General features: G+C 41.3%; 1 protein-coding gene across 5 annotated transcripts in view; it reads left to right on the plus strand.

Annotated features, from left to right (window-relative positions):
* The window catches only part of LOC119176466 (coiled-coil domain-containing protein 102A), a 108,618-nt gene extending 86,070 nt beyond the window's left edge, over positions 1–22,548 (plus strand). For 3 of the 5 annotated variants that reach the window (XM_037427755.2, XM_037427757.2, XM_037427756.2), the window contains exons 9-11: positions 3,861–3,964; positions 11,336–11,381; positions 15,864–22,548. In XM_037427755.2, coding sequence (XP_037283652.1) covers positions 3,861–3,964; positions 11,336–11,381; positions 15,864–15,935 — 222 coding nt within the window. In that variant the 3' untranslated portion in view covers positions 15,936–22,548. Of the gene's footprint in view, positions 1–3,860; positions 3,969–11,335; positions 11,382–15,863 lie in introns of those variants that run through there. The other 2 variants (XM_037427758.2, XM_075877717.1) reach the window with 2 other exon arrangements.
* The last annotated feature ends 3,560 nt before the right edge of the window (positions 22,549–26,108 follow it).

Below are 26,108 nucleotides of genomic sequence, written 5' to 3' on the forward strand. Positions count from 1 at the left end.
TAAACTAGATAATTACATTCGCCGTACTTTAGAAAAAATTTGGGCAAAATTTCATGCAGATCTGAGCATTAGAAGCGCCCGAAAAAGGAGGGGCACATTGAAAAAAATGGCAAAATTTGTGTTCTGAAAAAAAAAAAGGAGTTTTTAAGTTAAAATTGAGTTTTTATTTATGAAAGATATAATTAAATCTGATAAAATTTGCACACCAACAAGAACAATCCTTCTTGTAGTGGCCACTGGGACTAAAATATGCCAGCCCCATGAGTTTGTCCTCGGCTTTTTCGAGCCGACTCCTCATAGACATTTTGTTCACAGACAGGGCCATGAAACGCTTGCCAAACTTCCGCTCCATCTGGCAGAGCCTTGTGCCAAATGCAAGCTAGGAAGAAGTTTGATAGGACTTCGAAATCCAAACTAAGTGCAGTGTCATGCCCTCTTGCGGCCATGTTTGTGCCACATACCGTCGTACATAATGGCAATGTCGTTCCTGCTAAGTTCTCCCACTGCGAGCTCTTTCAACCTCGCAAGATTGGTGCTGACGTCATCCATTGCCGCATCACGAACTTTCTGGCTGACGGGTGTGAATGACTTTTGATCTATTGTTATTTATTTTGATGCATTGACCGCAAGTTTGGCATTGATCGCAAGATGGTTTGATTTGGATGCATTGGTCGCAAGTGAAAGCCGCAGAAGGGCTTTCACATGCGAGGAATGCTTTTTTCCTTCATAACAGAGATAATTACACGAGAAAAGCAATGTTCAGCTGCGCTGCTCAACAAGACATGGACCCCGCAAACAGGCTTCACAGCATATACAGCTGCGCTGCAGCCAATGGCGGTCCCCGATTCGTACCACGTCATAAGCCAGTCGTAGCGCTTGAAAAATGTGCAAAAGCGTGCTTCTTTTTATTATTTCTCGCGCGGCAGCAACGAGGGAAACTGTTGCTGCTTGAAGAGTGAGGCTCGACTCTTCGGCTAATGCGTTCATTTATGGCGAGCGGCGGCGCATTATCGGCGGCAAGGTGCTCGAAGAGTGCACACTTTGGACGTTTTAACAGGCACCTTGTGCTCTTTAGATGCAATTTTAAAGAATTTCCAGTTAAGTCTCGACCTTCACTTGTTTTTCATAACAGTAGAGGTACTAATATTATCAAAACGGGCAAAAATTAAAAAACGGTAACCCTCTCTGAGGGTCGATATTTTTTCAGAAATGCATCTCTAAAATCGCACATTTTTTTATTGCTGAATTGAATTCTTTAGGCTAACCTATTTAAGAAAAAATTGTCTAAAATTTCTTTCTGTGGTGTTAAACTGACAAAATAACTTTTGTATCGTTATGTAAATTGTCTAAAATTTCTTTCTGTGGTGTTAAACTGACAAAATAACTTTTGTATCGTTATGTGCATGTAGGTTTTGTGTGTGCAGCAGTAAGATGAATTCTACAGCTTAAAAAAAAATTTATACATCTGTTAAAAATTTTTTAGTTGCAATGAACATCTGTGTAGCTCATGGACATACCAAATCAAGTGCACAAAGGGGTGTCTTGTAAAAACACGGAGGGAAGAAAGCCACTTTTTGTCCAGTCAGCATCATCAAGATTTCATTCACTGATTAACGTCTGAATCTTAACTCATAAGTAACTCCTTGTATGATGAACTGACATTTACTGATTCAGATTCTGATTCGTCAGTTGAGTGGCAATTTGGGTGAACTGCCCATAGACTAACTTTTGCAGCTGAGAAATCAGCACACACTTCCATAGCACTAGCAAACTGTGTTATTGAATGCATTGACGAAAATTATGTTGTTGTGAGTGTGCCCAAAAAGGAAAAACAAGTCCAGAACCTATATAACAATTTATTTTCTCGTCACCAAGACGGAAGCAGTTTTTGGAGTTTTTCGGAGTCCCGGCAAATAGAAAAGCAGCCACAGCTGCATCATTTGTGTCAGTCAGCACCCACACGGAAACAGATGTCATTGCGTAGCTGGGAACAATAAACAAGGTACTAGTAACAAATCCGTAATCTTTTGAAAGGTTCTAAACGAGAAAGCCATCAGTTTTGCGGGCGCCATAAGTGGGAACTGGCCGAAGGACGAAACAGATACTAGCCGGCTACTAGCTCTAGTAAAGCATAAAAAAAATAAGAGAGGCATCAGGGCCAAAGAAAATTCCATGTATTTTCACAGAGTGGCAGCCCTTGCCTAGTAATAAATATGATCAAGAAAGGTGCACATTTTAAACATACAGTCAGTGACATACATGTGTCTTGTGGCTGTTTGTAATGACGTACATTGTACTATGTCCTTGACCCTCAAATCTTTAACCATCTGTGGCAGTGACAAGTTCACGTACTAATGCAGTCGAACCTTGCTACAACGAACGCCGCTTCAATGCAATTTCTGCTACAACGAAAAATTCACGATTTCCCGTCAGCAGTTCATAGGATTCAGTGCATAAACATTGTCGCCACAATGAACACATTTTTTTCTTCTGTTTCGCTTCAACGAAATTTCACGATGCCATTCCAGGCTCAGATATCTATTGCTATCCAGTAAACACAATTTTTAATATTTTGATGCATTTTCTTAACTTGAAAATACGTCGACAAAGTTTAAAACACGCATTGGCACCACTAGAAACCGCCACTTTTCAGCAATCATGGACGCTGCCATTGCTCGATAGTGATGGCAGTGAGACTGCCCTGCTTTTTCCACTGGCTTGCTTTTAAGCCACAGACGATCCGAAGCTGAAGCTCAGTCGCTCAGTTTATGGTTTCCTTCACGCAGCTGGTGGGTGCAACTGCAGAACGATGCCTTTTCTGATGCTAATTTTTACAATTTTGTTTGCTCTTGGCCAGGGCGGTAACTAATCAGAGTGGCTGTTCGTCCGCATTATCAACAAGATCAGCTAGCCCCTAGGGGTGGATAATAAGAATGGCATAGAATAAGGCAGAAGTTACCGCTGCACGATACCCTGCCTTCATTTCGGCATTGTCGGATACACTTTGACGGCAGACAGCTGCTGGTGTTCATATGTTTATGCAACTGTTTGGTTCGTTCACGAAAGTGGTTGTAGGCTTTGTTTTAGCGTGCTTTTCACCATGGCCTCGCTATGCAAGGGTGGAAATTGCGCCGTGACGCTGCTGGAAAAGAGTAGGAAGCAGGGGACACTTTTTGAAATTATAGAATAAACGTTTCTCTGTTTTGCTACCTCAGATCAGCTATATATTTTTTTATTTCACTACAACGAAATTTTCACATTAACGAAACTTTTTCAGCGCTCCGCAAGTTTCATTGTAGCGGGGTTTGACTGTACAGTAGATTCTCAGTAAATGGAAATCTGTTAAACGGAACTACTGCTTAAACGGAACTATTGCCTCTGCAATGCTTGGCATTGGGCTTCTATTTTGCACCGATTTTCACCTCGCACTAAACGGAACTCCTGCTAAATAGAACATGTTTTCCTAGTCCCTTCAGGTTACGTTTACTGAGAGCCTACATTACATCTATATTGTTTATTGAAACATTCAAATTAGTTTTGTGTGCTAAGTATGTTAGTAATTTGGTATGAAATGCTTAATGTTTGCCTTAGAAACAGAGAAATTTGATAGCAAACATGCAAAACATGCTAAGCGAGACCACTTTCGTAAGAGTATGAAACGAAGGAGTGACCACATCTGCTATCACTGAAATACAGCCAAGAATATCTATATGTATGATATGTAGATACTACTGAATGTTAAAGAACTTTTGTTTGTCATAATAGGAACCTTTTATGAGCCTGTGCAGCATGACAAGCCTTTGCTTCTGTCTCGTTATGGACATTTATTAACAAGATCATTTGCTCTTCCCTTCCTTCAGGCTGACACTGCTACCAACAGTATTCGCAAACTTCAGCGCAGTAATGATGAGCTACAGGAGCAGATTGAAACTCTGCAGATGCAGCTGGAGCACTTGCAAACAAGGTGAGGGCAGACTGTGCCAAATTTATCATTCATCAACATTTTACCCTGCTTTCCTGTGTTTACAATTGTGGGGTCTTGAAGTGGAGGACACCACACTCTTGGAGTGAACGGACACAGTAGACATGGTCGGAATGAACCAAACACATATTTATTTAACTACTTTTAGATCGACGATATCGTGATCCAAATTAATATGTAATATGCATCAATTCTGATCAACACGCTATAACAACCTTACACAATATTACACCACACTTAACAATATTACATAAGAACAAACACAAGGCGGCGCCGCCAACAGTCGACTCACCATGAGGGCCCACAGCAGATGACCCATGGGGCTGTCTACTGCGGACTGGGTGGGCAAACAATGCGAAATCCAGAAACATGCGAGAAGCGGAGAGAAAAGCAAAGAAAGAGCAAGGGCGCATCGAAAATTTCCCGTGTGTAACTTAAGATGGCCGCGCAGCATGCGCACCGCGCTGTCGTCTGCCAGCTGCCTGAATGAAATTGTTCGGACGGTCCCGGGCCGCGCGCAGGTCGCCAGGCACGTGAAAAACAAACATGCGTCCGAACGATCCCGGACCAGTGGGCGGAGCTTCCAGCTGGTCCCCGAGAAAAACTAATGCGGCGCCGGCGTCCGGGGCCATCTGGAGCCGTCCGGGACGTATAAATCGATGAAGCTCCATGTCTTCCCAAAGAGGTTCTCTCTCACTCCCAACGTAGGCGCGCACAACGTCCCGAGAGACTCCGTGTACGGCGCCACAGTCGACATCCTCTACCGGGTGAGAGGGGTTAAACGTCACTCCCCGCTCCCCCAGCGCGGCAGACCACAGAAGAGGGGAGTCATGTTGGGACATGAGAACGGCCGAAATAGGCAGAAAAGCCCGCGCAACGGCGGCGGGCTAGCCTCTATTCGCACACGGTTTAGCTCCTTATGCAGACTTTCATTTCTCTTTGAGCCCTGGTAATATCACCAAGGCTCTCCGTTATACTTCTTTGTACTCTGGTGAAAGCTGTCATCCACTTTGCAGCACACATAAGTTGCTTGAATGTTCCTGCCATAGATGCACAAATGAAAGTTTGGTAAAATAAAAAAAATGAAAATTTGTTATCTTACCATGAATATGCTACCCAATAAAAAGCAGGTGGTGAAAGGGGACCTGTGCAGTCACAGTAAAGTGCATAGGTACTATATCACACTTTAGTGCGCAAGTAGCAGTGGCTGACATGTGCTCTTTGCTAAAGAGAGATGCAATTAGAAAAAAAAGTTGTGTTTTTTATGCCACTAAACTTTTATCATTCTTAGCTATTTATTCAAATTACTCAACATTAACTGTAAAATGCACATAACTATCAAGATAGTGCTTTATAAGACTTTTTAATGGACAAGAAAAATTGTAATGTGAGAATTTTCAAAATCCTCAGCCTATAGTAATTGCTTTTTCAGGTTCATAATAATTATACAGGCGATATCAAGTTCTAAAGGAGATACATGCACCTTTTGCATATTAAGGAACATGTGGGCGAAATTTCGTCCTGATCGGACTATCAGAAGTACTAAAAACATGATGTCCTTACTCAAGAAGTTGCCTAAAATTGGATCTAGAAAAAAACGCATTCTAAAGGTATAAGTAAAAGCTCATCTATGAGGGAAAGATACGTTTTTTAAGATGATTTCTTGTATTATAAGAGCTTGGCAATCATTGTTATTTAGAGCATGTGGCTTTAGTGAACTCCTCTTGCTAAATGCAAGGGCAAGCAGCCAGGTGACAATTTCCAGGGGACTCCAGACAATGAGCTTTTTTTAGTTCTTAGTAGCCACCTTGTGCTCTTTAGAAGCGATTTTAACCTACTTGGAGTTTAATTACAACCTTACAATTTTTTTTGTCGTGAGATAAGAAAGTAAACTTGTGAAAGCAAAAAAAAAAAATGAAAGTATGTAATTTTTGAAATAACGCGTTTTTTGACGTGCATCTCCTTTTAATGTAAAAATCAAGAATGCTTCCGGTTCTGTGTGCCCATATTCTAAAGGCACAATGCCAAGGCATGGTTGACGTGCAATTAAATCACTGAGTGGCTTGGGGAGTTTGTCCATGACATAAAGAAGCAACACAGGCTTGTGCTCCTTGTAATTGCCATTCTTTTTCCTTCGTTTTCTGAGTCAGTTCAAGAAGAGTGGCAGGGCCCCTTCAAGTATAGAAAAATTTACATGGATTATGGTAAAGGTACGGCATAGGCTGTTCCTAAGACAGTATGCAAAGCAAAGCATTCATGTGAAAGCGCATGATTAATTTCAATGATGGTTGCACCCTTGCAGCAGTTATCTGTCAAATGGCTAAACAATGTGTGTAATGGCTTCTCTTACATATAGATGAAATGGACCTGAGGAAGTATTGAAACAAACCATTTTGAGGACTTTGAAGTTAGCATTTAAAAAAAAAAAAAAGGTGAGCCAACTAGGCAAGCGATGATCACTTCCTCAGGAAAAGTTAACATGGCCACGTTATGTGTTTATACTTACGAAACACCATGATGTCATATATTTTGAAGCTACCTACTGGGACTTACGTAGCTTCTAATTGATAAAATTGAAGTGCACTGTCATCTGTGGCTGCCATAGACCTAGCATACGAAGTTTTAAAAAATTTGATCAAGCCAATGTTGAGAAAATATGAAAAGCACATTTCGAAATTTCTTACATCATGCGCAGAAATTTCAGTGCAAAATTTAAAACTGAAACTGAATGAGCGTTGGCAGGATTCTGCCAGTGTGAGGGGGGGGGGGGGGGCAACTTGTTACGTTGCTGTGGAGGGGGGGGTGCTTATAACAACCGTGTATATGGGGATATCTTTCTGATCTTAAGGGTTACAAAAGTCTTAGATTATTTATTAACACCTGCATCAAACCAAAAAATAAAAATGGGAAGACTTCAACATCAAAGTAGAATTTTCAGAAGTTATGATACCTCGAGGCACAAAGCTGAGTATTACCGCTGCTGAGGCAGGCAGCCTTGAATTTAGATTTTCTGGCTAACATTGCAGTTCGACAGTTAGCAGTCAGAAATTGCTGGGAAACAGCTTCTTCATCTATAAACTTTGCGTTAAATGACATGCAGTTATGCAGGTAAATGACATGTTGCCAGGAAGAATTACCGCAATTTTGTACATGCTAGAAAATTATCCTTACACTCACTCAGTGCCTCTAAATGCGAGCGGCATGCGTCTTGACATGCGCATAGCAAAGTGTTGTACAACTTTCTCTGAGAAATCTTTTTGTCCCTCCTTTTAAGTTTTTTCACAATGCAACGAGAGCATGCAGAGTCCAGACAGGCAGTCGTCTGACATCATCGAACGAAGCCACGTTTTCACACATCACATCGTGCTGAAAGAATGTTCTGGATAAGACATTGCCACGGGAAAAGCTATGGCTATTCATAAACGTGCTCAAATAGTTTCAATGGCAAAGACTGGAGCCGTACTATTTGCTGTGATGAAGCTTACCTGCTAGAGATGGTTTGAGGGCACAGCCGATGTCGAGAGGGTGCTTTAATGTGAGAGGCTCCTCAAGTTCAGGTGAGGTGGTAGAAGTATCTTCAGATTAAACATCGTGGTCCAGCTTGAAATTTGTATCTTCGTCAAACATGGTGCAACGTCAGCATCAGCTTTTCGTTTAAAGAAGCTTCTGATTTCCATTTTTGCTTTGTCGTGGCACTGTAGAATAGCTCTGCAACGCTCACGAACGTGCGCTTACTTTAACGCAGAGAGGCCACGACCTTCACTGGCGAAATTTTTTCCGTTTTGTCAGGTGCAAGCTATTTTTTTCATCATTGTAGGTACACATTGTAGCTGTGAGTAGAGAGGTTATTAGAGAAGGGCTTTTGAGAGTTGACACTTAGTAGAAATCTGCAAGTTTACTTTTTTCAAGAACATTTCCCACACTGATTTTTCTCATTCACAGACTGTTTTTTTATTCTAGGCACGTTCACTCCTCCAAATATTCCATTGAAAGTGCACAAGAACCACCAAGGTGTCTTAAAAATTACTGTGTGAAAGTCGTGCCTCAATAGCCGCGTTTACTAAACGCAATAAAATGCGAGACGCTGTTTCTCTCAAGCTTACTTCATGTCCCCCTAGCTGCAACGTGGTGTCGAAGGGTGTGCTCACAGATAAGACCTTACTGTGTCTTAAAAGAGCTTTTTATTGATATTTTGATGACGCAGAGATTTTTGAATGCTGGCAAAAGTTTGTTTTATTTTTTACAACTGGGTTTAGCAGCTGAGAATGTTTCGTCCTTCGTTATTGGAATGTCTCTCTTCTGTCGTTTTTGTTATCGATGCTGCCCTGTTAAGCAAGGGGCAGTGCGAGCCTGCCCATCATCCCTTACATGGGAACATCACAGAGGTGTCCAAATCGCCTAATTTCTCACTTTGGAAAGCAAGTGTCGGGCAGAGACTGCGACAATTCGGACGAAATGGAAGATCATCAACATACTCAAAGAAGCTATGACGAAGGGCCGTCATTACTCTCCCCTTGATTTAGGGCCCATGAGTTCATCTACCGCTCTAATTCCATCCCACCTGGCGTGTTAGTATGATACGGCTTCCCAGCGCATATACTCCCGTGTAAACTTTTTCTGGGCGAGTTGGTTCATCAAGCTCGTGTAAATGGATGCGATTCACCAGTAGCCGCATATATGTAAACAAGTAATAGTATGGAAAGTTGGGTGAGTTGGTTTCAGGACATTGTTGGAAACATTTCGGCGCACACACAATAGATGAAAAAAAAGTGCCCGTTTGTCTTCTTGCCTTTCATTTTTTCGTCTATTTTGTGCGGGCCGAAATTTTGCTAAGAATGTCATGTAAACATGGTTATAATAGAGTTTTAGGGCCGAAAATCCTTAGCCGTTGGGGCCCCATGTACTTTTGTTCTCTTCCCATATTTCTGCTGTTCAGCAGCTGCACCCAAGCAGAGTGGCAACACTGCTAAGCTTCTTGGTGAGAGAGTAAAACACTTAAACCAAAGAAAGGAAAGGCCGGATCAACTGCTAAATAGTAAAAATTTTCTAGTCTGTGGTTTAGGCTGTTCGTTAGGCTAATGTAAAGCCCCTCTACATGTTTTCTGCCGGCTAGGTTAAGTAGTGCTAACTCATTCTCCCCCCTCTTCCTTTACACCAGTCCTCGGACCAGTGGAAGCCGAGGTGCCACCATGATGTTTCTGCTGCTTTTCCAGTTCATAGACCACTTCGTATTCTGTACACCCTATGAATAGGGTGAAGTAAAGAAAGTTCACACCACGTTACGCGCCCACCCTGCCTCATTCATGCTGTCCCACCGCTCGGCTGTCATTGTCAACCCCGTTGGGCAGTATGGTGCGCAGCAGCCAGGTAGCATTCCTCGGGAGCTTAGGATGAAACTCAAGACAACATTTATGGTACGAAGAAGAAAATAATTGCTTTCTCGCATGTGCGGAAACAAGATGAAAGGAAAAAGCGGAAGCAGGTGGCTCAATAACTTTCTCTCGGAAGTTCTGGAACCGGAACTAGGCTGGAACCGGGACTTATAATAAACGTAGCAGTAGACACGATGGGGAGGCTTTACCTCACCCAGGTGAAAATACCTGAAGCGGGGAAGCATTGTGTCGCTAGCAAAGAACCCAGGCGTAGCTCATGCGAGGTCAAAGAAGGTCGTCTGAAGAGAAAATTTTTGTTTCCAACAGAAGAATGCCAGGGGCAGAATTTTCAGGAGAAAAGGCTTTCACAGGTAGATGGTTTGAATTTGTCTTTGTTGCTGCCTGGCTACTTGCGTTCTCACAGAATAAATATCAGTAGAAAGGATCCTTGACTGTTTTTATTTATTTATTTATTGTTATATTTTATTTTTTGACATCGTGATTGAAAGGACCATTCTGGAAAGTCTCTGGTCACCAATGTCCGTAGGAAAATAAAGAATGGTCTTCAGGGGATTGAGCGAGGGTGGGAGGGGGGAGAACTGGTGTCGCTTGGAGGGGTTCGGGGCAACTACCCCATTTGCACTTCTCTGCTGATGTCCAGAGGGCGAGGGTGAAAAATGAACTTGTTTGGAAGAGGGTAAGAATTTTTATCTGCCAAACTTGTGTCACGTAAACTTCTCAGAAGTTCCTGTGTCACCAAAATCTTGGCCATAACTGCCACAGTGTTGTACCTCATCTTGCATATTTACAGACTTGTAATATCAAAGTGGTCATCCAACCTGGTAGGCTCATCCTTCAAAAAGCCGGCAGAGATGACCAGCAAAGAAAAAAAAAAAAACACGGTGCAGAAAAAATGAGAGAGCAAAGGCACAAGAAGGTGCCTGAAAGCAAGGATACTAAATATTACAGCCCCAGAGTATTTTGATTTACGTGTAGTGGCTGTGCAACTTTAGTGCCAGTTTTCTCAGACGTGTGCTTTTACCCGAGAGACCCAATTGCCCATAGCATAGCACGACTATGGTTTGATGGATTCTCATGAGGTCTGTTGCATTGTGCTCCCCAATGAATTCTCTGTGAAGTGACATTCTTTTAAATTACTATTTGATTTTTTTGCTGTTTAGCTAATTTGAGAGGATAACGAATGCATGATACAAATGCATTCGTTAAAAAAAAACTTTTGGATGATAAAGATATTTGGGGATTGTCACTGCATCAACCACTCCTATGGCAGAAATATAAGAGCAGCTGTAGTCTTTTACCATGTTTTTTGTCTTGGCAAGTTTCATACAGCTATGATGCAAATAAAAATTTATGTCAAAACTACTGGAGGTATCCTAATAAAACCTTTTAAATAGTCATTCTGTGCACTTCCGAATAAACATGCCAAATTTGATTGCTCTACTACCAAAAATAAAGAAATTCGGCTCCGATTTCCCCCCCCCCCCCACCTCCTCCTTAAATGAAGGGGGGCAGGGGCGAGAATTTTAGATGTTTCTGACAGTACCCTTGCATTTATTACCAACAGATTTCATATGATTCTGCAAGGAAACCTAGCTGTATCACAAAATTTTCAGATAAGGTGTGACACGTGAATATAGTGCAATATGGGGAAGTCCAGGAAAAACAAAAAGCTTAGGTGATGAGACTGTAAGAGTTGATATGGCTGCTATAACTTAGAGGATATATGGCTGCTATTGCTGATGCCTATGGGGGTTGAACGATGAGCAGTGGCGATCTAGACTAGTACGATATTTTGTACCTCATCATAAAACTTGTGTTTTATGCCAGCTTCATATGTGTGCATGTGTAATAGATGAGACGGCTCCTTGTCGTCACATACTTTAAATATATTGGTATATGAAGTGCTGCTGAGTGGTTTTCCATGGCTGTACTTGTCTTTCTTTCCCTTTGCTTTATGAAGCCAACAAGAATGCTTGGTTGCGTCAGTTCACTCGGACACCGTCAAGGTACTGGCACTAACATTCAGCCTCTTCTTTTTGTCCTTTCATTTTTATGCACTGTTTTACTAACATTTCTGCTTTCTTTGCTTGATAGCTATTTCATATCAAGAGCACCGAATACTGGGTTGACTTTACTGAGTTTCTCAAAGAGACATGAATAAATTTCAGCTTCCATTTTTATAAGCACCTATGAGAGGCATAGAAATCCAATATACTCTTTTTGGGGGGGGGGGGGGGGGGGGAAGGGGCCAGTTTTTTTGTATGTTTATTGGTGTGTCTATGTGTGCATATACATACAAAATGTAGACATTTCAGAGTGTTGAACCTTTCCCTCTCCTCTCTGGCTACACCAATGACACCTCATTATAAGTACCCAGTGTCCAGATCACCTGAGTGTTTATAAAATGAAAAAAAAAAAAGTAATACAGTCGAATCTCGATAATTCGAACTCGAAGGCACTCGAAAATTTGTTAGAATCAAAAGAAGTTCGAATTAATGAAAGCTAAATGAATGGAAGGCTCTTCATGCAGTGGCGCATGTGCATTGAGGTAACACACGAGGGTGAGATTTCAGAAGACTTACATTTATTCACAAATCACAGAACATCCGTTATTAAGTGAAGTAATCGGTGATGCGCATCTGCACACATTTGCCTTGCAGTGAGCTTGCAAAGCATTACTGCTTCGGCTTCAGCATTCTCCTGGCAAGAGAAGTTGCGCGCGGAAATATCCAGCGCCGACACTTTCTAAAGACGACGGCAACAACGACTGCGTAGCGGAGCCTCTCCGCCACGCAGCCGCAGCATGGCCAGCACGTGACGAGAAAGGAGTAGCGTCTCACGCAGAGAGAAGCAGATCGGCATTTGAGAGAAAACCAACACTCCGCAGCAGCTTTCTTTCTTTCTTTTTATTTTGCTCTTCGCGCGCAGCGTTGGAAGGAGAAGGGTCTTTACGTGGCACGGACGGAAAAGAGAGAAGCGTGACACTGGCGCGTCGCAGATCGGCATTTGAGAGAGAGCAAACATTCCACCGCAGCTTTTTCTTTCCTTTTCATTTCCTTCCCGCGCAGCATTGAGGTGTCGCAGGGGCCGCCACGGGATTGGGCTGGGTGCTGAGAGCACTTTCGGAGCGCGGTATGTTCGAATTAACCGTCGCAAGTGCTGGCGCGTTCGAATGATCGGGCGTTTTTGCCCATTGGAATACACATAGCTTTGACGGGACCTCATCGTGAGTTCGAATGAACCATAAGTTCGAATTAAGCGTGTTCGAATTAATGAGATTCGACTGTACTAACAAAAGATAGCTGCATGAACAGCTGGAAGCCATGAGTTCATAATATACAAGTGATTGGTTGAGGCCTTTAGACTTTTATTAATCATGCAGAAATTTGAGTGTGAAATTTGAGGTGCTCCTGGAAACAAAAAACTTCGGTCCTCGTTTTTTGAGGAGGGCCCAAGACGGCATCACCGTGGTCGCTGAGAGATATCATGCAAGGTCGTTTTGGGACCGCAGACATAGCTCAAAATGAATAAAAAGTACAATAAATGCTGTCTTCACTCTACAAGGATTGCAAGAGTTAATGAATAAACAAAAGCGGCAAACAAATGCAAAATTTCGATGATACAGCCGCAGATTTCAGTGAAATAAGTTCAATTCATCGCCTACATTGTCTGGAATAGGTTGATGCTTTCACATTCGGACTCTTGAAATTGCGCACTTTAACATATTGGTCATTGAAGTCGCGCTGAAATATGAAAGAGGTTGGTTCTGTTTGTTAAAATAGTTTTCACTGAAACAAAAATAACCTATTGCCTTATAGTATTAGAGCAAAAAACTTAGTCGATTTTTATACCAGCGGTCACATTTTAGTAGACGCTACATTCTAGAGGCCCGTACACTGTACGATGTCAGTGCACGTTAAAGAACATTACATTGCTGAAATTTCTGAAGCCCTTCTACAGCGTGTCTCATAATCATATCGAGATTTCAGCTCATAAAACCCCAGATATTCTCATTAACGAGCATAGCTCTCTCACGGGCAAAAGGCGGCACACATAGGCAGGAATGATTCATAGAAAATTACCAACTGACGGCGAGGATGAAATTAAAAATGGAACATTTTGTTATAGTGATGTAGAGATGTTTTTTTTTTATTGCAGTGGTGTAGAGCTGACCTGCCTGCACACAAATGAGCTGAGCTCACTCGTATGATAAGCTTTTCAATATAACTGCTGCTACTTACGTTGCAAGGTAGTTGGACGTATTGAATAGGCGTACGTTTGCTCAACAGAGCTAGTATTACGTTCAGTTCGTCAAGATTGAGACGTTCAGTTGTTCGTCAGTACTGCTGTTGAGTGCCAAGTTTGGTCGGCTCAGCTTCGCAGCATATACTTGACCTTGTTTTTTTGTAACGAGCTCATGCTGTGGCGTCGGCGCAGCAAATTTGCGTGGATGCATTGCTGGCGTTCTACGAAAAGGAGAGACAACTTTGGCATCGTTGCTATGCACACACCATGCTTCATGCAAATCTGTATTCATGCTGTCTGTGTCATTATTATTGCTAATGAGGCATCTGGGGTGAATACACCGTGGACCTTCAAGAAGTTCAGTTTCTGTATTACTGGTCTTTTTGAGTGTTAATGTGACAGGTACTGTCACAAGTTCTTTTGAATTTTAGCTAAATTAGGCACAGTTTAATCGATGCTTTTTTCTAGCTGTATGACATTTATCGATGAATAGGGTTTATTGGATAGCATATTCATGGCACATTCAATGCAGTCCTGACAGGCAAGTCTCAAAATGTTTGGTTCCTTCACGTTCTTGTGCTCTAAGATACGGGCGAAGTACTGCTTATTTACTGGGTGGCGCCGGCTAATAACTCAATGTTGCTGAGCGTGCAGAAGTACGGCCTTCTAAGGCAGGCCTGTAACATGCGTGTTTGTATGCGTCACTTTCCACTAACTGGTGCTCTTTTAATCATAGGGTATGGAGATCTGGTAATTTATTGAGCTGACTTCTCAAGTCATGTTTGTAGAGAGTACACTGAGGTGACAACAAAACGCTTACTTAAGCCCCGCCACGACTGATCCGTCTTCAGCGGCAGGGCGAGCTCGAACCTTGAGCGTGTTTATGCCCAGCCCTTGTTCTCCTTTGCCAGAGCCCCTATGCTCTACGGCCCACGAATTTCAAAGTGTAGTGCGTTTCCAGCACTTGCAGATGTCTTGCAGAGGCATCGCACTTTCAAGTGTTCTAATGAGGCTGCACATACAAGAAGATTCATATCGACAAAATAAAAAAGCACGTTTGGCTATAAATAGGCCCCAGCATGCACTTGGCCTTTTATTCATCTTGACCTGACATTTCCAAATCAGTTGGAGGTTATATAATAGGGCAAAACCATTTTTTCGTCGCCTCATGCAAGCATGGCAACATTTCGAACCCTCAGTGGGCACCGCGGTGTGTAGGAGGAGCGGGAGGTAGGTGTGGAGCGGGCCACACCTACCTCTGAAATTACACTCCGTGCAGTTGGGACAGTCAGAGATAAACCTGGCTGCACACAATCTCATAGGCCATGGCCGACCATGACTAGTAATTTTGTTTGCCAATAGATGATGGCCAAAAGCGGGCATGCTTTCATTAGCTGTCAGTTGACGGAGCTGTAGGCGGTCCCTGCAGAGCGCAGGTCACATGCTCGCGTGTTCCTTATCACAAACTACATTGTTCAAGTACAAGGCCTTAGTTTATTTTATGGCTGTAAAAGGGAGTAAGGGATTTCATTCCAGTCAAGCAAATCTGGATGGTGAGAAATGGAGGGGGCAAACTATTGTTCTGATATGAATCACAAATTTCTGTGCACGTCGAGGCTGTGGTACTTTTTTATTGGCTGCTCACAGTTGAATAAATAGTGGAGCATGTTAACGTGAGGTGATAAAATGAAAAACTTTACACACATTATTTTTTTGTGAGGCTTGCCACTATATTACAAATGGGTGATCAACCTAAATGAGCAAATTCTGGCCTAGGATGGATAGAAGAGCTAAGGTTGGGTCTTTTGGTTGCACATAGCTGTCGATTGCCACCCACTACTGTGGCAGCAAAAATGCAAGGAAAGTTTATGTGTTTAATCCGTGTGTGTTTTCCTTACATTTGTTGTATGCTGCACTCATTAGCATAGGTTGATATCTTTTAAAAGACACAGACGACTCTGAGCAACATTTTTTTGCTGCAACTAACATGGTAGTCCATGCTTTTCAGTGTCAAGTGATTAATTTGCAGTAAATAAACCTGATGAAATGATTCCTTTATGTGGTCCTTTCCTATGGCAGTGATGTCATGTTATCGAGTGGAGAAAGGTAGCAAAGCAGTAGAAGCACAAGTTCAGGCAATGAATTGAATCCATCATATCCAAGCACTTTCTAAGCAATTGTATTTGTCCGAATACTATCCATATCTTTTGGTAGTGTTAAATGACCATGTGTCTGTCTTATAGGCTGAAGAACAGTGTGCCGCACAAGCTTCACAGCCTTCATCATCTGAGCAGCCGAGACGAGCAGGCAGCTGATTTGCTCAGTGAAGACGAAGTTGGCGACGGTTGACAACGTCTTTGATGCCTCTTTAAAGAGGTTTTCAGGACTGTAAAATAGGTTTAGGGCTGTGTATGCAGCTGTCAAGTGGCATGTACTATATCTATATATATGTATATATATATTATATATATATATATAGCAGATTTACAAAGAAATATATTAATGAATCAAGGTGTAATGCAGTTTGGGCTGCAATATATCTATTATTTATATAAAGTTTTCAGCTAAATTGTTGGCTTGTTGCATTAAATGCATTAGACTCTCTTGTAAAGCAAAAAAAAGATTATGATCGGCAACAATTTTTCTTCACAGCACTGTGGAAACTACAGCACTGAAGCCCATGCCTGGTATCGTGCCAAAAAAATAGTACTCTTTATTTATTATAAGACTAGAACATTTACGAGAGGTCTTTGGTAAAATATAGTTATTGTACACTTTGCAGGAATACCTTCCTTTTCTTTTGATTTTTTAGACAGCATCACCTTTTCAGCACAGCCGTTTTCTGAAATAAACATGGAGTCCGTGGTGTAGTGGTTTAGTGCGCAGCTGCAAATGCACTGTTAAGTTGTATAAGTAATATATACTCGTAATATGACTCTAAAATGTGCATTGAACGATCAAAATGTTTTTCCCATTCACATTTTCAAGTATATAATATTCTGAATGTGATAACGATGGGATCGAGCAAAACCAAAATTACTGAGGGTATATTGAGATTAGATCTGCTGTTTATGGTTTTTATTAGATTTATTTAAAGCTTTTAAAGCTTCAAGGAAGCTGCTCAGTGTTTTCATCTGTTCAGATTACCAAGAGTCATGAAGGTAAAAAAGAAAAATGGAAATTAGTGTTTTTTTTAATCAGCTTCTTTATTATTATTACTTTGCACCTGTATGGTCTACTTTATTTTATTGATTTTAAAAATCAATAAAATAAAGTTAATCAGTTGTGCTGCAAGGTGGGAGTATACAAGGTAATGCAAGATCCTGTGGGGAAGTTCTTGAGGTGGTTTGCAGGCAACATTGAAAAATTCAGTAGTATCAATAAAAAGGCAGCTATCAGGTCCTCAGCCACAAAGAAGGAGGAATGGGCGTGCCCTAGGGGCCTGGGCCCCATCTAAAATTCACATGAAAAGGGTGTTTTACCTAAAATAAGTAATGAAAGTATGTTTTTCTGAAATATTCAAGGTTGTCAGCAAGTGCCCCCTTCCCCTCCTCTTCACCCAAAAATAAAAAAAATATTCTGGATGCTGGTCTGATAGCAAGCCTCATGATAACGTTATACATGGAATATAAGCTGCAACTATTACATGCTTATGATCCAGCATCCAGCCATAACAATGAAAAAGTAAACCATCTCTACGAGGATATTGGACTATCATTGAAAAAAAAAAAAAAAGCATACTACACTATAGTCTTGGAAGACTTGATGCGAAAGTAGGAAGAAAACTGATAGGGAGGGAAGAAGCAATTGGTAACTATGTAGTATGGTAGCTACATATCATAGAAGGGAGATCAACTCTACGTAATGAACATTTTTTATAAAGCATAGAAATAATAAGTCGACGTGAAAAAGCCATAACAGGGAAACGAGGAATAAAATAGGTTTTATGTTATCTTGTGACCCAGGCATGATGCAGGAAATAAACGATATAAGCAATATAAAGAAGGGATTATAAGTTAAGGTGAGAATCATCCTGAATCTGATATCGGCAAAAAGGAATTGAGGGCCCCTGAGAACAAATAGTATGATAATTTGAACAAGAAAATACTGAAGTAGATGGAAGGAGTGAAAATTTAGCTATAGTCAGATACAACTTTAGAAGTCTGCAGCGTTTCCTTCTCAAAGGCGGATGTACACAAGCTTGTACCAATGGGTATGTACACCGGACTGGGGTAATAAGCCGGACACTGAGTAACACCGCCTGCGAAGTGCATTGCCAAGTGCAAGAAGCCGGACTGCTTCTTTAGTGGAGGTGGTTATCGACAGCAGCGCTTCGGTCTTCTGGGTGGGCCTCTTTAGGTTTCTCAAGTTGTATCCAACAATGGACTGATTTTTGAGGCAGCTATAGAAGTGGATGTAAAGCATCAAGGCAAGAAGTACGGAAACTCTCCTGAATGATAGACGAATAAAGTGCTTAACAGTGCAAATGACAGGAGGAGATAGAAGAGACGAGAACAGAGCGCTGAACTAACAACCAAAGTTCATTGCAATCCAACTGCAATATATAGGAAAACAGAATCTGCGCATAACCACGCAACTTCAGCCAAATCGACATACATGTGCCGAACGGCCTACCTTATCAAGAGCCAGTCATATTAGGGGACCCTAGATAACGCAGATTCTGTTTTCCTATATATTGCAGTTGGATTGCAATAAACTTTGGTTGATAGTTCAGCGCTCTGTTCTCGTCTCTTCTATCCCCGCCTGTCGTTTGCGATGTTAAGCACTTTCTTCATCTACCATGCAGCACCAACCAGCCCAATCAAGCACCTTGTTAAATCTCCAGAACGAAAGAAGTTATTCTAAAAACAACAACAATGCCTAAAAGTGGCTAGCTCAAGATCTAAAATAAAATTCAATGACAAGGGTATACATCGAGCTTTGTTGGTAAGAGATGGTAACGAATAATTTAGCACAGAAGCAACAGAAGGACGAAAAAGGAAGGACATAACTAGGGCTCTGTGTTTTCGAATATATTTTTAAAAAAAGTTCGATAAACACTTGCCAGTACATTTTTTTGGCAATTCAGATTTATTTGATTAAGTCCTGTTTTCGAAGGCTGTTTTGAAAGTTCAAAGAGCATTTTTAAAGCTTAAACTCGTCAATCGAAAAGAGTGCACCTTCATCAGTGGCAGCAACTTCATAATGTATGCTTGCTTCTATTACAACAAGCTTTAAGGTTGTAACGTACACAAACATAAGTGTTTTATGTTTGTGCTTTTATGTATATGTGTTTGGGCATTCAAACCTTTCATATATCTAAAATACATTTGGTCTATTTGCATGTTTTCATGTTCTGATACCAGTTCATCTTAAGATCTCAAGTATTGAGAATAATGATAATATTAATAATAATAAATACTTGATTTTTCATTGCAAAAGTGTGGGAAGCTTGGAGGAAGAGCTAAGAAGCAGCTTAACCTCCCAATTCTTAAATTACACTTTCGCACATTTACAACACTCCAAATCAACAGAGTAAATGAATAGGTAGTTAGAAGAAATGAAAGATTGTAAAAACTGGATTATAAGCAACATTACACAGCATATTCATTGGAAATTAAAAGTAATTAAACATATTACTACAACTTATAATACCAAATAAAAAGAAACACTGTATTTCGTAGAATGGGAGATTTATGAAAAATAAGCTCTCATAAAGGCCCGATTTAAAAACAAAAAAACATCTAAACTTCGAAAACAGAGACCTAGACATAACACTTGTGTTATTTTGAGCACATGTTTAGCTAACAAAGCTGATTAACTAGAAAAAAGTCTGAGGCATAAGGAACTGCGACCTCAAATGAGTTGAGGCAGCAGTAAAGGACAAAGGTGGCAGTATGAGAACAACTTTAAAAAACTGTTAAGAGGACCAGAACGCATACACTGTAAGATCAGCGAGGTAATGTTATCAGGAATTTTGATGGCATGGTGAAGGTGGTAGAAGATGTCTACTCTAAACTGTTGAGTTTTGGGATAAGCCATGTTTTCTTAAGTGAAATGAAAGTTGAACAAGAGCCATGTGTAACTACCGAATTAAATTAGACCATGCTTGGCATACCGAGAAGGGGCTAAAGATGACAGCATAATAATCAATTTGTTCTGTGAAGGATATATTTTATATGAAAGGAAGTTGTGACGCTTTACACTCAATGCCTCAAAACATCAAAAATTCTATTGAACTGTAAAAATGCCAACATTACAATATACACAATAAATGAGATACAAAAGATTTAAATCATTACAGACCAATGCATTTACTTTCAGGATTATAAAAAATAACCTAGGTAAAAAGCAAGCAAGCTATCTGAGGACGACGTACTCTATGATGGATCATAGTGGTGTGATCAACCAGGTAATTGGGACATCTGCAGAGTACAAAAATGCTTTCATATAGCTTTCACAGACAATGAAAATGCATGTGACTCATAAGATACACCAGCAGGCTTCTGGAGCATTGAGTAACCAAGGCATACTTGGAACATGTATAAATACTAGTGAATCAGAACTATCGATAATAAGTTTCATAGTACTATTAATGGTATAAAATCAACTGCAACAACTCATTGCTGCATGAACTTGATTTCCCGAGGGTGTGGTACTGTATAGTTGGCCAGAAGCTGGCTGAAGGGCAAGGAAGTTAGGTTTGCGTTCCTTCAGCAGAATGATTGACTGGCAGAAGATAATTAAGCTGAACTGTTCAGCTTTAGAAGAAGGGAATCCGTTACACGTGGCAGAACTGGTCGACTTCATATATATATTGCATTCTATGATTTCAAAATAAACGCCAGGCCTGTAGGGAAAGCACATCGCATTCACAGTGAAAGCTGGAAGTGTAGCCTTTTGGGCTACTAATACAACTATGATTCCAATTTATGCTTTGCGTCTAAAATTATAATTTGTGTCAAGTTGGGAAGCACCCCGTACATCATTATTACAGTTCTGAGAGAAGCGAAGTACCCGCTACACATTTGCAAGGCGTTATGTGCATTTTGTAAAGGGTTGGAAACATTCAATGATGCACTGGTTATGCAATTTGCAGAATAATTGAGGCAACCAAGTACAATAGAATAAGGAGGTCATTCTATGACTACTAAATTTTATGGCAGGGTATAAGCCCAATAATAGGTAAATAAGCTGTAATAGGTAATCTAAGCTGTAATGAGCTTGTAGGGCCCCAAAATCATCATTGGCTGGATGTTTGTGATGCTCACTTGTGCTACACATGGCTCGCGAAGGATTCGGGGCGCTTATTTGATCTTATTGTGGAAAGTTTCTTGAAATGCATGCACACAGTCTGGCAAAAAAAGTCGTGGGGTGGTAAAGCCGAGACGCGACTACATGAATTTATTTTTCATGTGAAAACGAATAATGGAAATCTGGGCTAAGTCTCTTACTGTAGATCTATCCACTTGTTAGTGTCATCATTCTTAATTAATTAATTAGTAATTATTAGTTTTGTTGACCTTAAGATAGAACTGCATGAAAGTATTATTTATTAGCACTTATATGTGTGAAAATTGCATAACAGCAGTCATATTTATTGTTCTGGGTGGTATTTATCACTAAGCTGATGTCCATTGTGTGTGGTTATTGATATTGAGCCTTGTTGTGTCGCGATACTATTTGGTGGCGTTAAAGGTGTTGCTTATGTAAAACCGTGGATAATGGTTGTCTCACCCTGCATTCATTTCTCCATATTTATTGCAAAAAGTGTGTGTTGTATTCCTTATTTTATTACCTTGCTCAAACTGCCTATTGTATTGTGATACTTGCCGCAAAAGGATTGCTAATTGGTCAAGGAAAGTTGACTTGGTGGACAAAGTAGTCAATCATACAGGGTCGATCTCTATAGAGGTCACAGCTAATTGTAACCCAGTTAATGTATGGCCATGTTCTTCACAGCTCTTCTCATATTTTGCCATGGATGAAACCTTTTTGTGCATGCAAGTCACAAATGTTAGAGACTACTTGATTCGTAATATTCATTATAAACTGCCGACTGCCACTGCGCAGGCTCAGTGGTTACAGGGCCACGCTGCTCACCCGAATGATGCGGGTTCGATTTCGGTTGCAGTAGGCGCATTTCATTTGCAAAATTATTAAGAGCCATGTGTACTGTGTGACGGAGGTGCACATTAAAGAACTCCAGGTGGTCGCACTTATGTCAATTCTCTCATAGCCAGTCACTCTAGGACGCTATCCAGAATCCGAACCAAGTGAAGCACGTCGGTGCATGTCCGCTGACCCCATTCTGTTTTAATTTTTCTGTTGGATATATATATATATATATATATATATATATATATATATATATATAAAGTGCCTGTTCGAGTCGGCGGGAAACGTGATAACAATAAACAATACCAAACCATTTGTCCGTGACGTAAAAGGAAATTATTGTCATGAACAGGCACGCGCTCTCTTCGTCCTGTCTTCTAGCACGTGTGGCGATTTTTCTGGCGTGGGATTGAGAGAACAAGTACAGAGGAATGGAAAGAAAGCTAGAGAAAAACATAGATATTTCGTCGAGACCGACTCGAGCCCGCGTTCCCACTTTTCGTAGGTGGGCGTCGTAACCACTTCGCTATCCAGGCACGTTAGCAGAGCATAGCATGGCCTTGTATAGTATATAACTGTTGGGGATTACAAATTGTAGTGAGGGTGACGAATAAGGAAGAGAGTAAAGCATAGCATAGAAATTACGAAGATAGAAATGGAGAAAAAATGAAGAAACAATTGATCAGACTTTTTGTTCATTAGCAGGCAGTTGTTAATCTTGATTACTTGCATGGTTCATTTGCTGTTTCCTTACTGTTTGTTTTTAAAAAAATGAGAACTTTCGCTTTGCAATAAATGAAACAAACTCTGTCTTGTGTTTTTGTTAAATCTGTGTTGTATACCTGTAGAGCAACACCACCAGGCTTTACGGTTGGCTCAAGATATTGAGCAGTTGCATTGTTTTTGAAGGGGGACCTTCACCGTGCCCTTTGGTAAATTTGAGTCTGCCATTGGCCACGAGATCGAGCAGAGTCGCCGCTTGGCGTCAACTGGTCGACACGGTGAAGTGTGGTGGATTGCTCCTCACGCCGTCTGCTAGCCACGTCGTGTTTCTATATGCGCATACATCTTGCACATTCTCAAAGTGTGGTTAGTTCGGTCCACAACCTACTGTATTTTACTGACCTGCTCAGCGAGCGAAGCGCTAGCACGCCCTTTCTGGTATTGCGGCTTGCGGCTATGCGCTCTGTGGCGCTGCAACTTACCTCATCCGCACCGGTTGCTGACGGCGCTGACGGCCAAAATATGGGTGAAAACTTAGCTGGATGAGCATGATCTATAAAGGAAAGTGGGACAAAGCTGACATAAACAACTACTGTTCTATAACAGTGACATCAGTGGTCTACAAGCTGGCGATGCAGATTATAAAGGAAAGACTGCAGGCATGGATAGAGGATGAGGGGGTGCTGGGGGAACTGCAGAATGGGTTTCGGAAACACAGGAGGTTGGAAGATAATCTGTTCTCACTGACGCAGTGCATCGAAATAGCAGAAAAGGAATTCAGGCCCCTGTGGCTAGCATTTTTGGATATCAAGGGAGCGTACGATAGTGTAGTTCAAGAGGACTTCTGGGGAATACTGGACACACTAGGTGTGGCAGATGGAGCTGCTAATCTTTTAAAGGAAATCTATAAAAGTAACAAGGTAGTTATAACGTGGTAAAAACAGGTATTCAAGTCCACAGAGGTGAAACAGAGGCTTAGGCAGGGGTGTCCTTCGTCATCCTTATTATTCATGATGTACCTACAAAGATTAGAGGCCAAATTAGAGGGCAGTGGACTTGGCTTCAAACCTCTCTTTTGTCAAACAAGGAAAACTCGTTGATCAGGCACTACCAGCATTAATGTACGCAGATGATATAGTGCTAATGGCTGACAGCAAGGCAGATTTGCAGAGATTGATGGACATCTGCGGTAATGAGGGAGATAGATCAGATTTCAGATTCAGTTACGAAAAATCAGCAGTCATGATTTTTAATAATACTGAAGATAGCGAGCTTAGAATACAGGAGGTCACGCTAGAGATAACAGATAAATAGAAATATCTGGACGTTTGGATAAGCAATAGGACTGAGTTCCTAAGGAAACATGAAATATACGTGACAACTAAAGGTAACAGGAATGCAGCAGGGATGAAAAATAGGGCACTGTGGAATTACAATAGGTATGATGTTGTGAGAGGAATATGGAAAGCGGTCATGATTCCTGGTCTGACGTTCGGCAATGCGGTCTTTTGCATGAGATCAGAAGTTCAAGCAAGATTAGAAATTAAGCAACGTAGAATAGGTAGGCTTGCCTTAGGAGTTCACGGGAATACATCAACTAAGGGAGTACGAGGTGATATAGGATGGACATCGTTTGAGGGCAGGGAAGCTAGCAGCAAGATAAAATTTCAGAAGTGATTGAGAGAATTGGGGGAGGAGCGTTGGGCTAGGAACGTATTCAGCTACTTGTACATGAAGAATGTCGATACAAAATGGAGAAAGTGAACCAAAAAATTGACTGGTAAATACTTGGAAAACAACACGGGACCAAACCAAAAAGAATTATCGGTTAAGAAGAAGGTGAAGGAAGCTGAGACGCATATGTGGAGAATTGGCATGATTAAGAAGTCCGCACTAGAGATCTATCAAACTCTTAAGCAGGAAATTGCCAAGGAAGGGATCTATGATATTACTCCGGGTAGTTCTCTACTGTTTGAAGCCAGGGCGGGAGTATTGCGAACCAAGACATATCGGGCCAAATACGAAGGGGTAGACACAGTATGCAGTGCGTGTGGAGAGGAGGAGAAAACTGCCGAACACTTGATAATGTTCTGTAAAGGGCTTCACTTCACCCTTTAGTTTAGGGTGATGGCACAGTGTTTTTCAGAGCACTGGGGTTTAGGGACAGGGAGGGCAAAATAGACTTCAAGCTGGTAGAATTAACTAGAAGGAGGTTACCTGATTGGTGGCTAAAGTCAAGGCATGAGTGAAAATGAAACCCTTCACAGCAAAGTACGAGTCCTCAACCTCGCTATTTAAAGGGAAAAAATAAATCTAGTTTTTGGTTCACCAAGTATTACAGCTTGGTGGTGTTAGCCACTGCCCGATCTAAAGGGTACAGCCATATCAATCCATACATCCATCCATGCCAGCTTCTGTCGGGGCGTCACGGACTCCTTCAGAGTGGCGGATGTGAACACTTCTAACGCACATTTGCTTGCTTGTTTGCGCAAACGTAAAATTACCAGGTGTAACAATAAAAAGGCAATGCTCAGGCACAGGTCATACCCGTCTAGATGAGGAGAAAGACGAAGGAAAAGAAGAGCCGCTATCAGCTTGTCCACTACAGTGTATTAAGTGTTGGCGTTATGGGCACACGGTGAAAGGATGCAGGTCATTACCTAGATGCAGAATTTGTGGTCAGACGCACAACTCAAACAACTGTAAAAGTAATGAAGAAAAGTGCTGTCTTTGCCATGAAGCACACTGTGCTGATAAGTTAAATTGCTCAGCCAAGGCACGTGAAATCCAAATTCTTGAAATTGTAGACGGAAGACAATGCTCCCGAAAGGATGCCATTGCTGAAATTCAGGCCAGAACTCAAGGGTACGCAGGAGTAGCTGCCTGTCATAACATAGCAATGAAAGCATCATTTTCCTATCGATTGCGGTCATGATCGAGAAGGCTGTGCATAAGGCTATGCAACGCCTTGCTATCACCCTGTGTAAGTCGATGTCACATATGATAAATAACCAAATTGCACCAGTCTATGGAGCGCAGACAGATATAAGTACGGCTTCAGAAAACACTGAGTCTGCACACCTGACAAGTGAGGCAGAATCTGAGATAACTCCGTCAGATGCACAGTCTGCAGAGCCCTCTGAAGAAGGCGTTCAGAGGCAAAGCGATGGTGCACAGGAAGCTTCTCAGGATACACAAGATGTGGACATGGATGTCAAATGCTTGAAGCATTCTAGAGTACCTGTATCGAAAAAACCTGGCTCGCCGAACCAATTAAAAAGCAAAAAATACCAGAAGGACAACCTCTCAAAAACCGATTTTCTAAAAGAAAGTATATTAGATAAGGTAGTTTCCAAAACCATTCTAACAAAATAATAGGGTCTCTTAATATTATACATTGGAATTGCCGATCTCTTCACTCAGCCATAACAGATCTGTTATACCTGTCTTCCAAATTCGATCCGGCTAGTATTGCATTACAAGAAAGATTGCTTTCCACACATCACTTGTTTCACCTACCCAGCTTCCAAGCTTTTCGTCTAGACCGCCCATCCAAAGGCGGTGGTTTAGCGTTCTTTATAAACTAATTCGTTTAAAAGTTAAAATTTCATACAAATGTATGTCTTCTGAATGCGAAATTTTCGCGT

This window comes from Rhipicephalus microplus, chromosome X (assembly GCF_043290135.1).
Source record: "Rhipicephalus microplus isolate Deutch F79 chromosome X, USDA_Rmic, whole genome shotgun sequence".
In the NCBI taxonomy this organism is placed as follows: domain Eukaryota; kingdom Metazoa; phylum Arthropoda; class Arachnida; order Ixodida; family Ixodidae; genus Rhipicephalus; species Rhipicephalus microplus.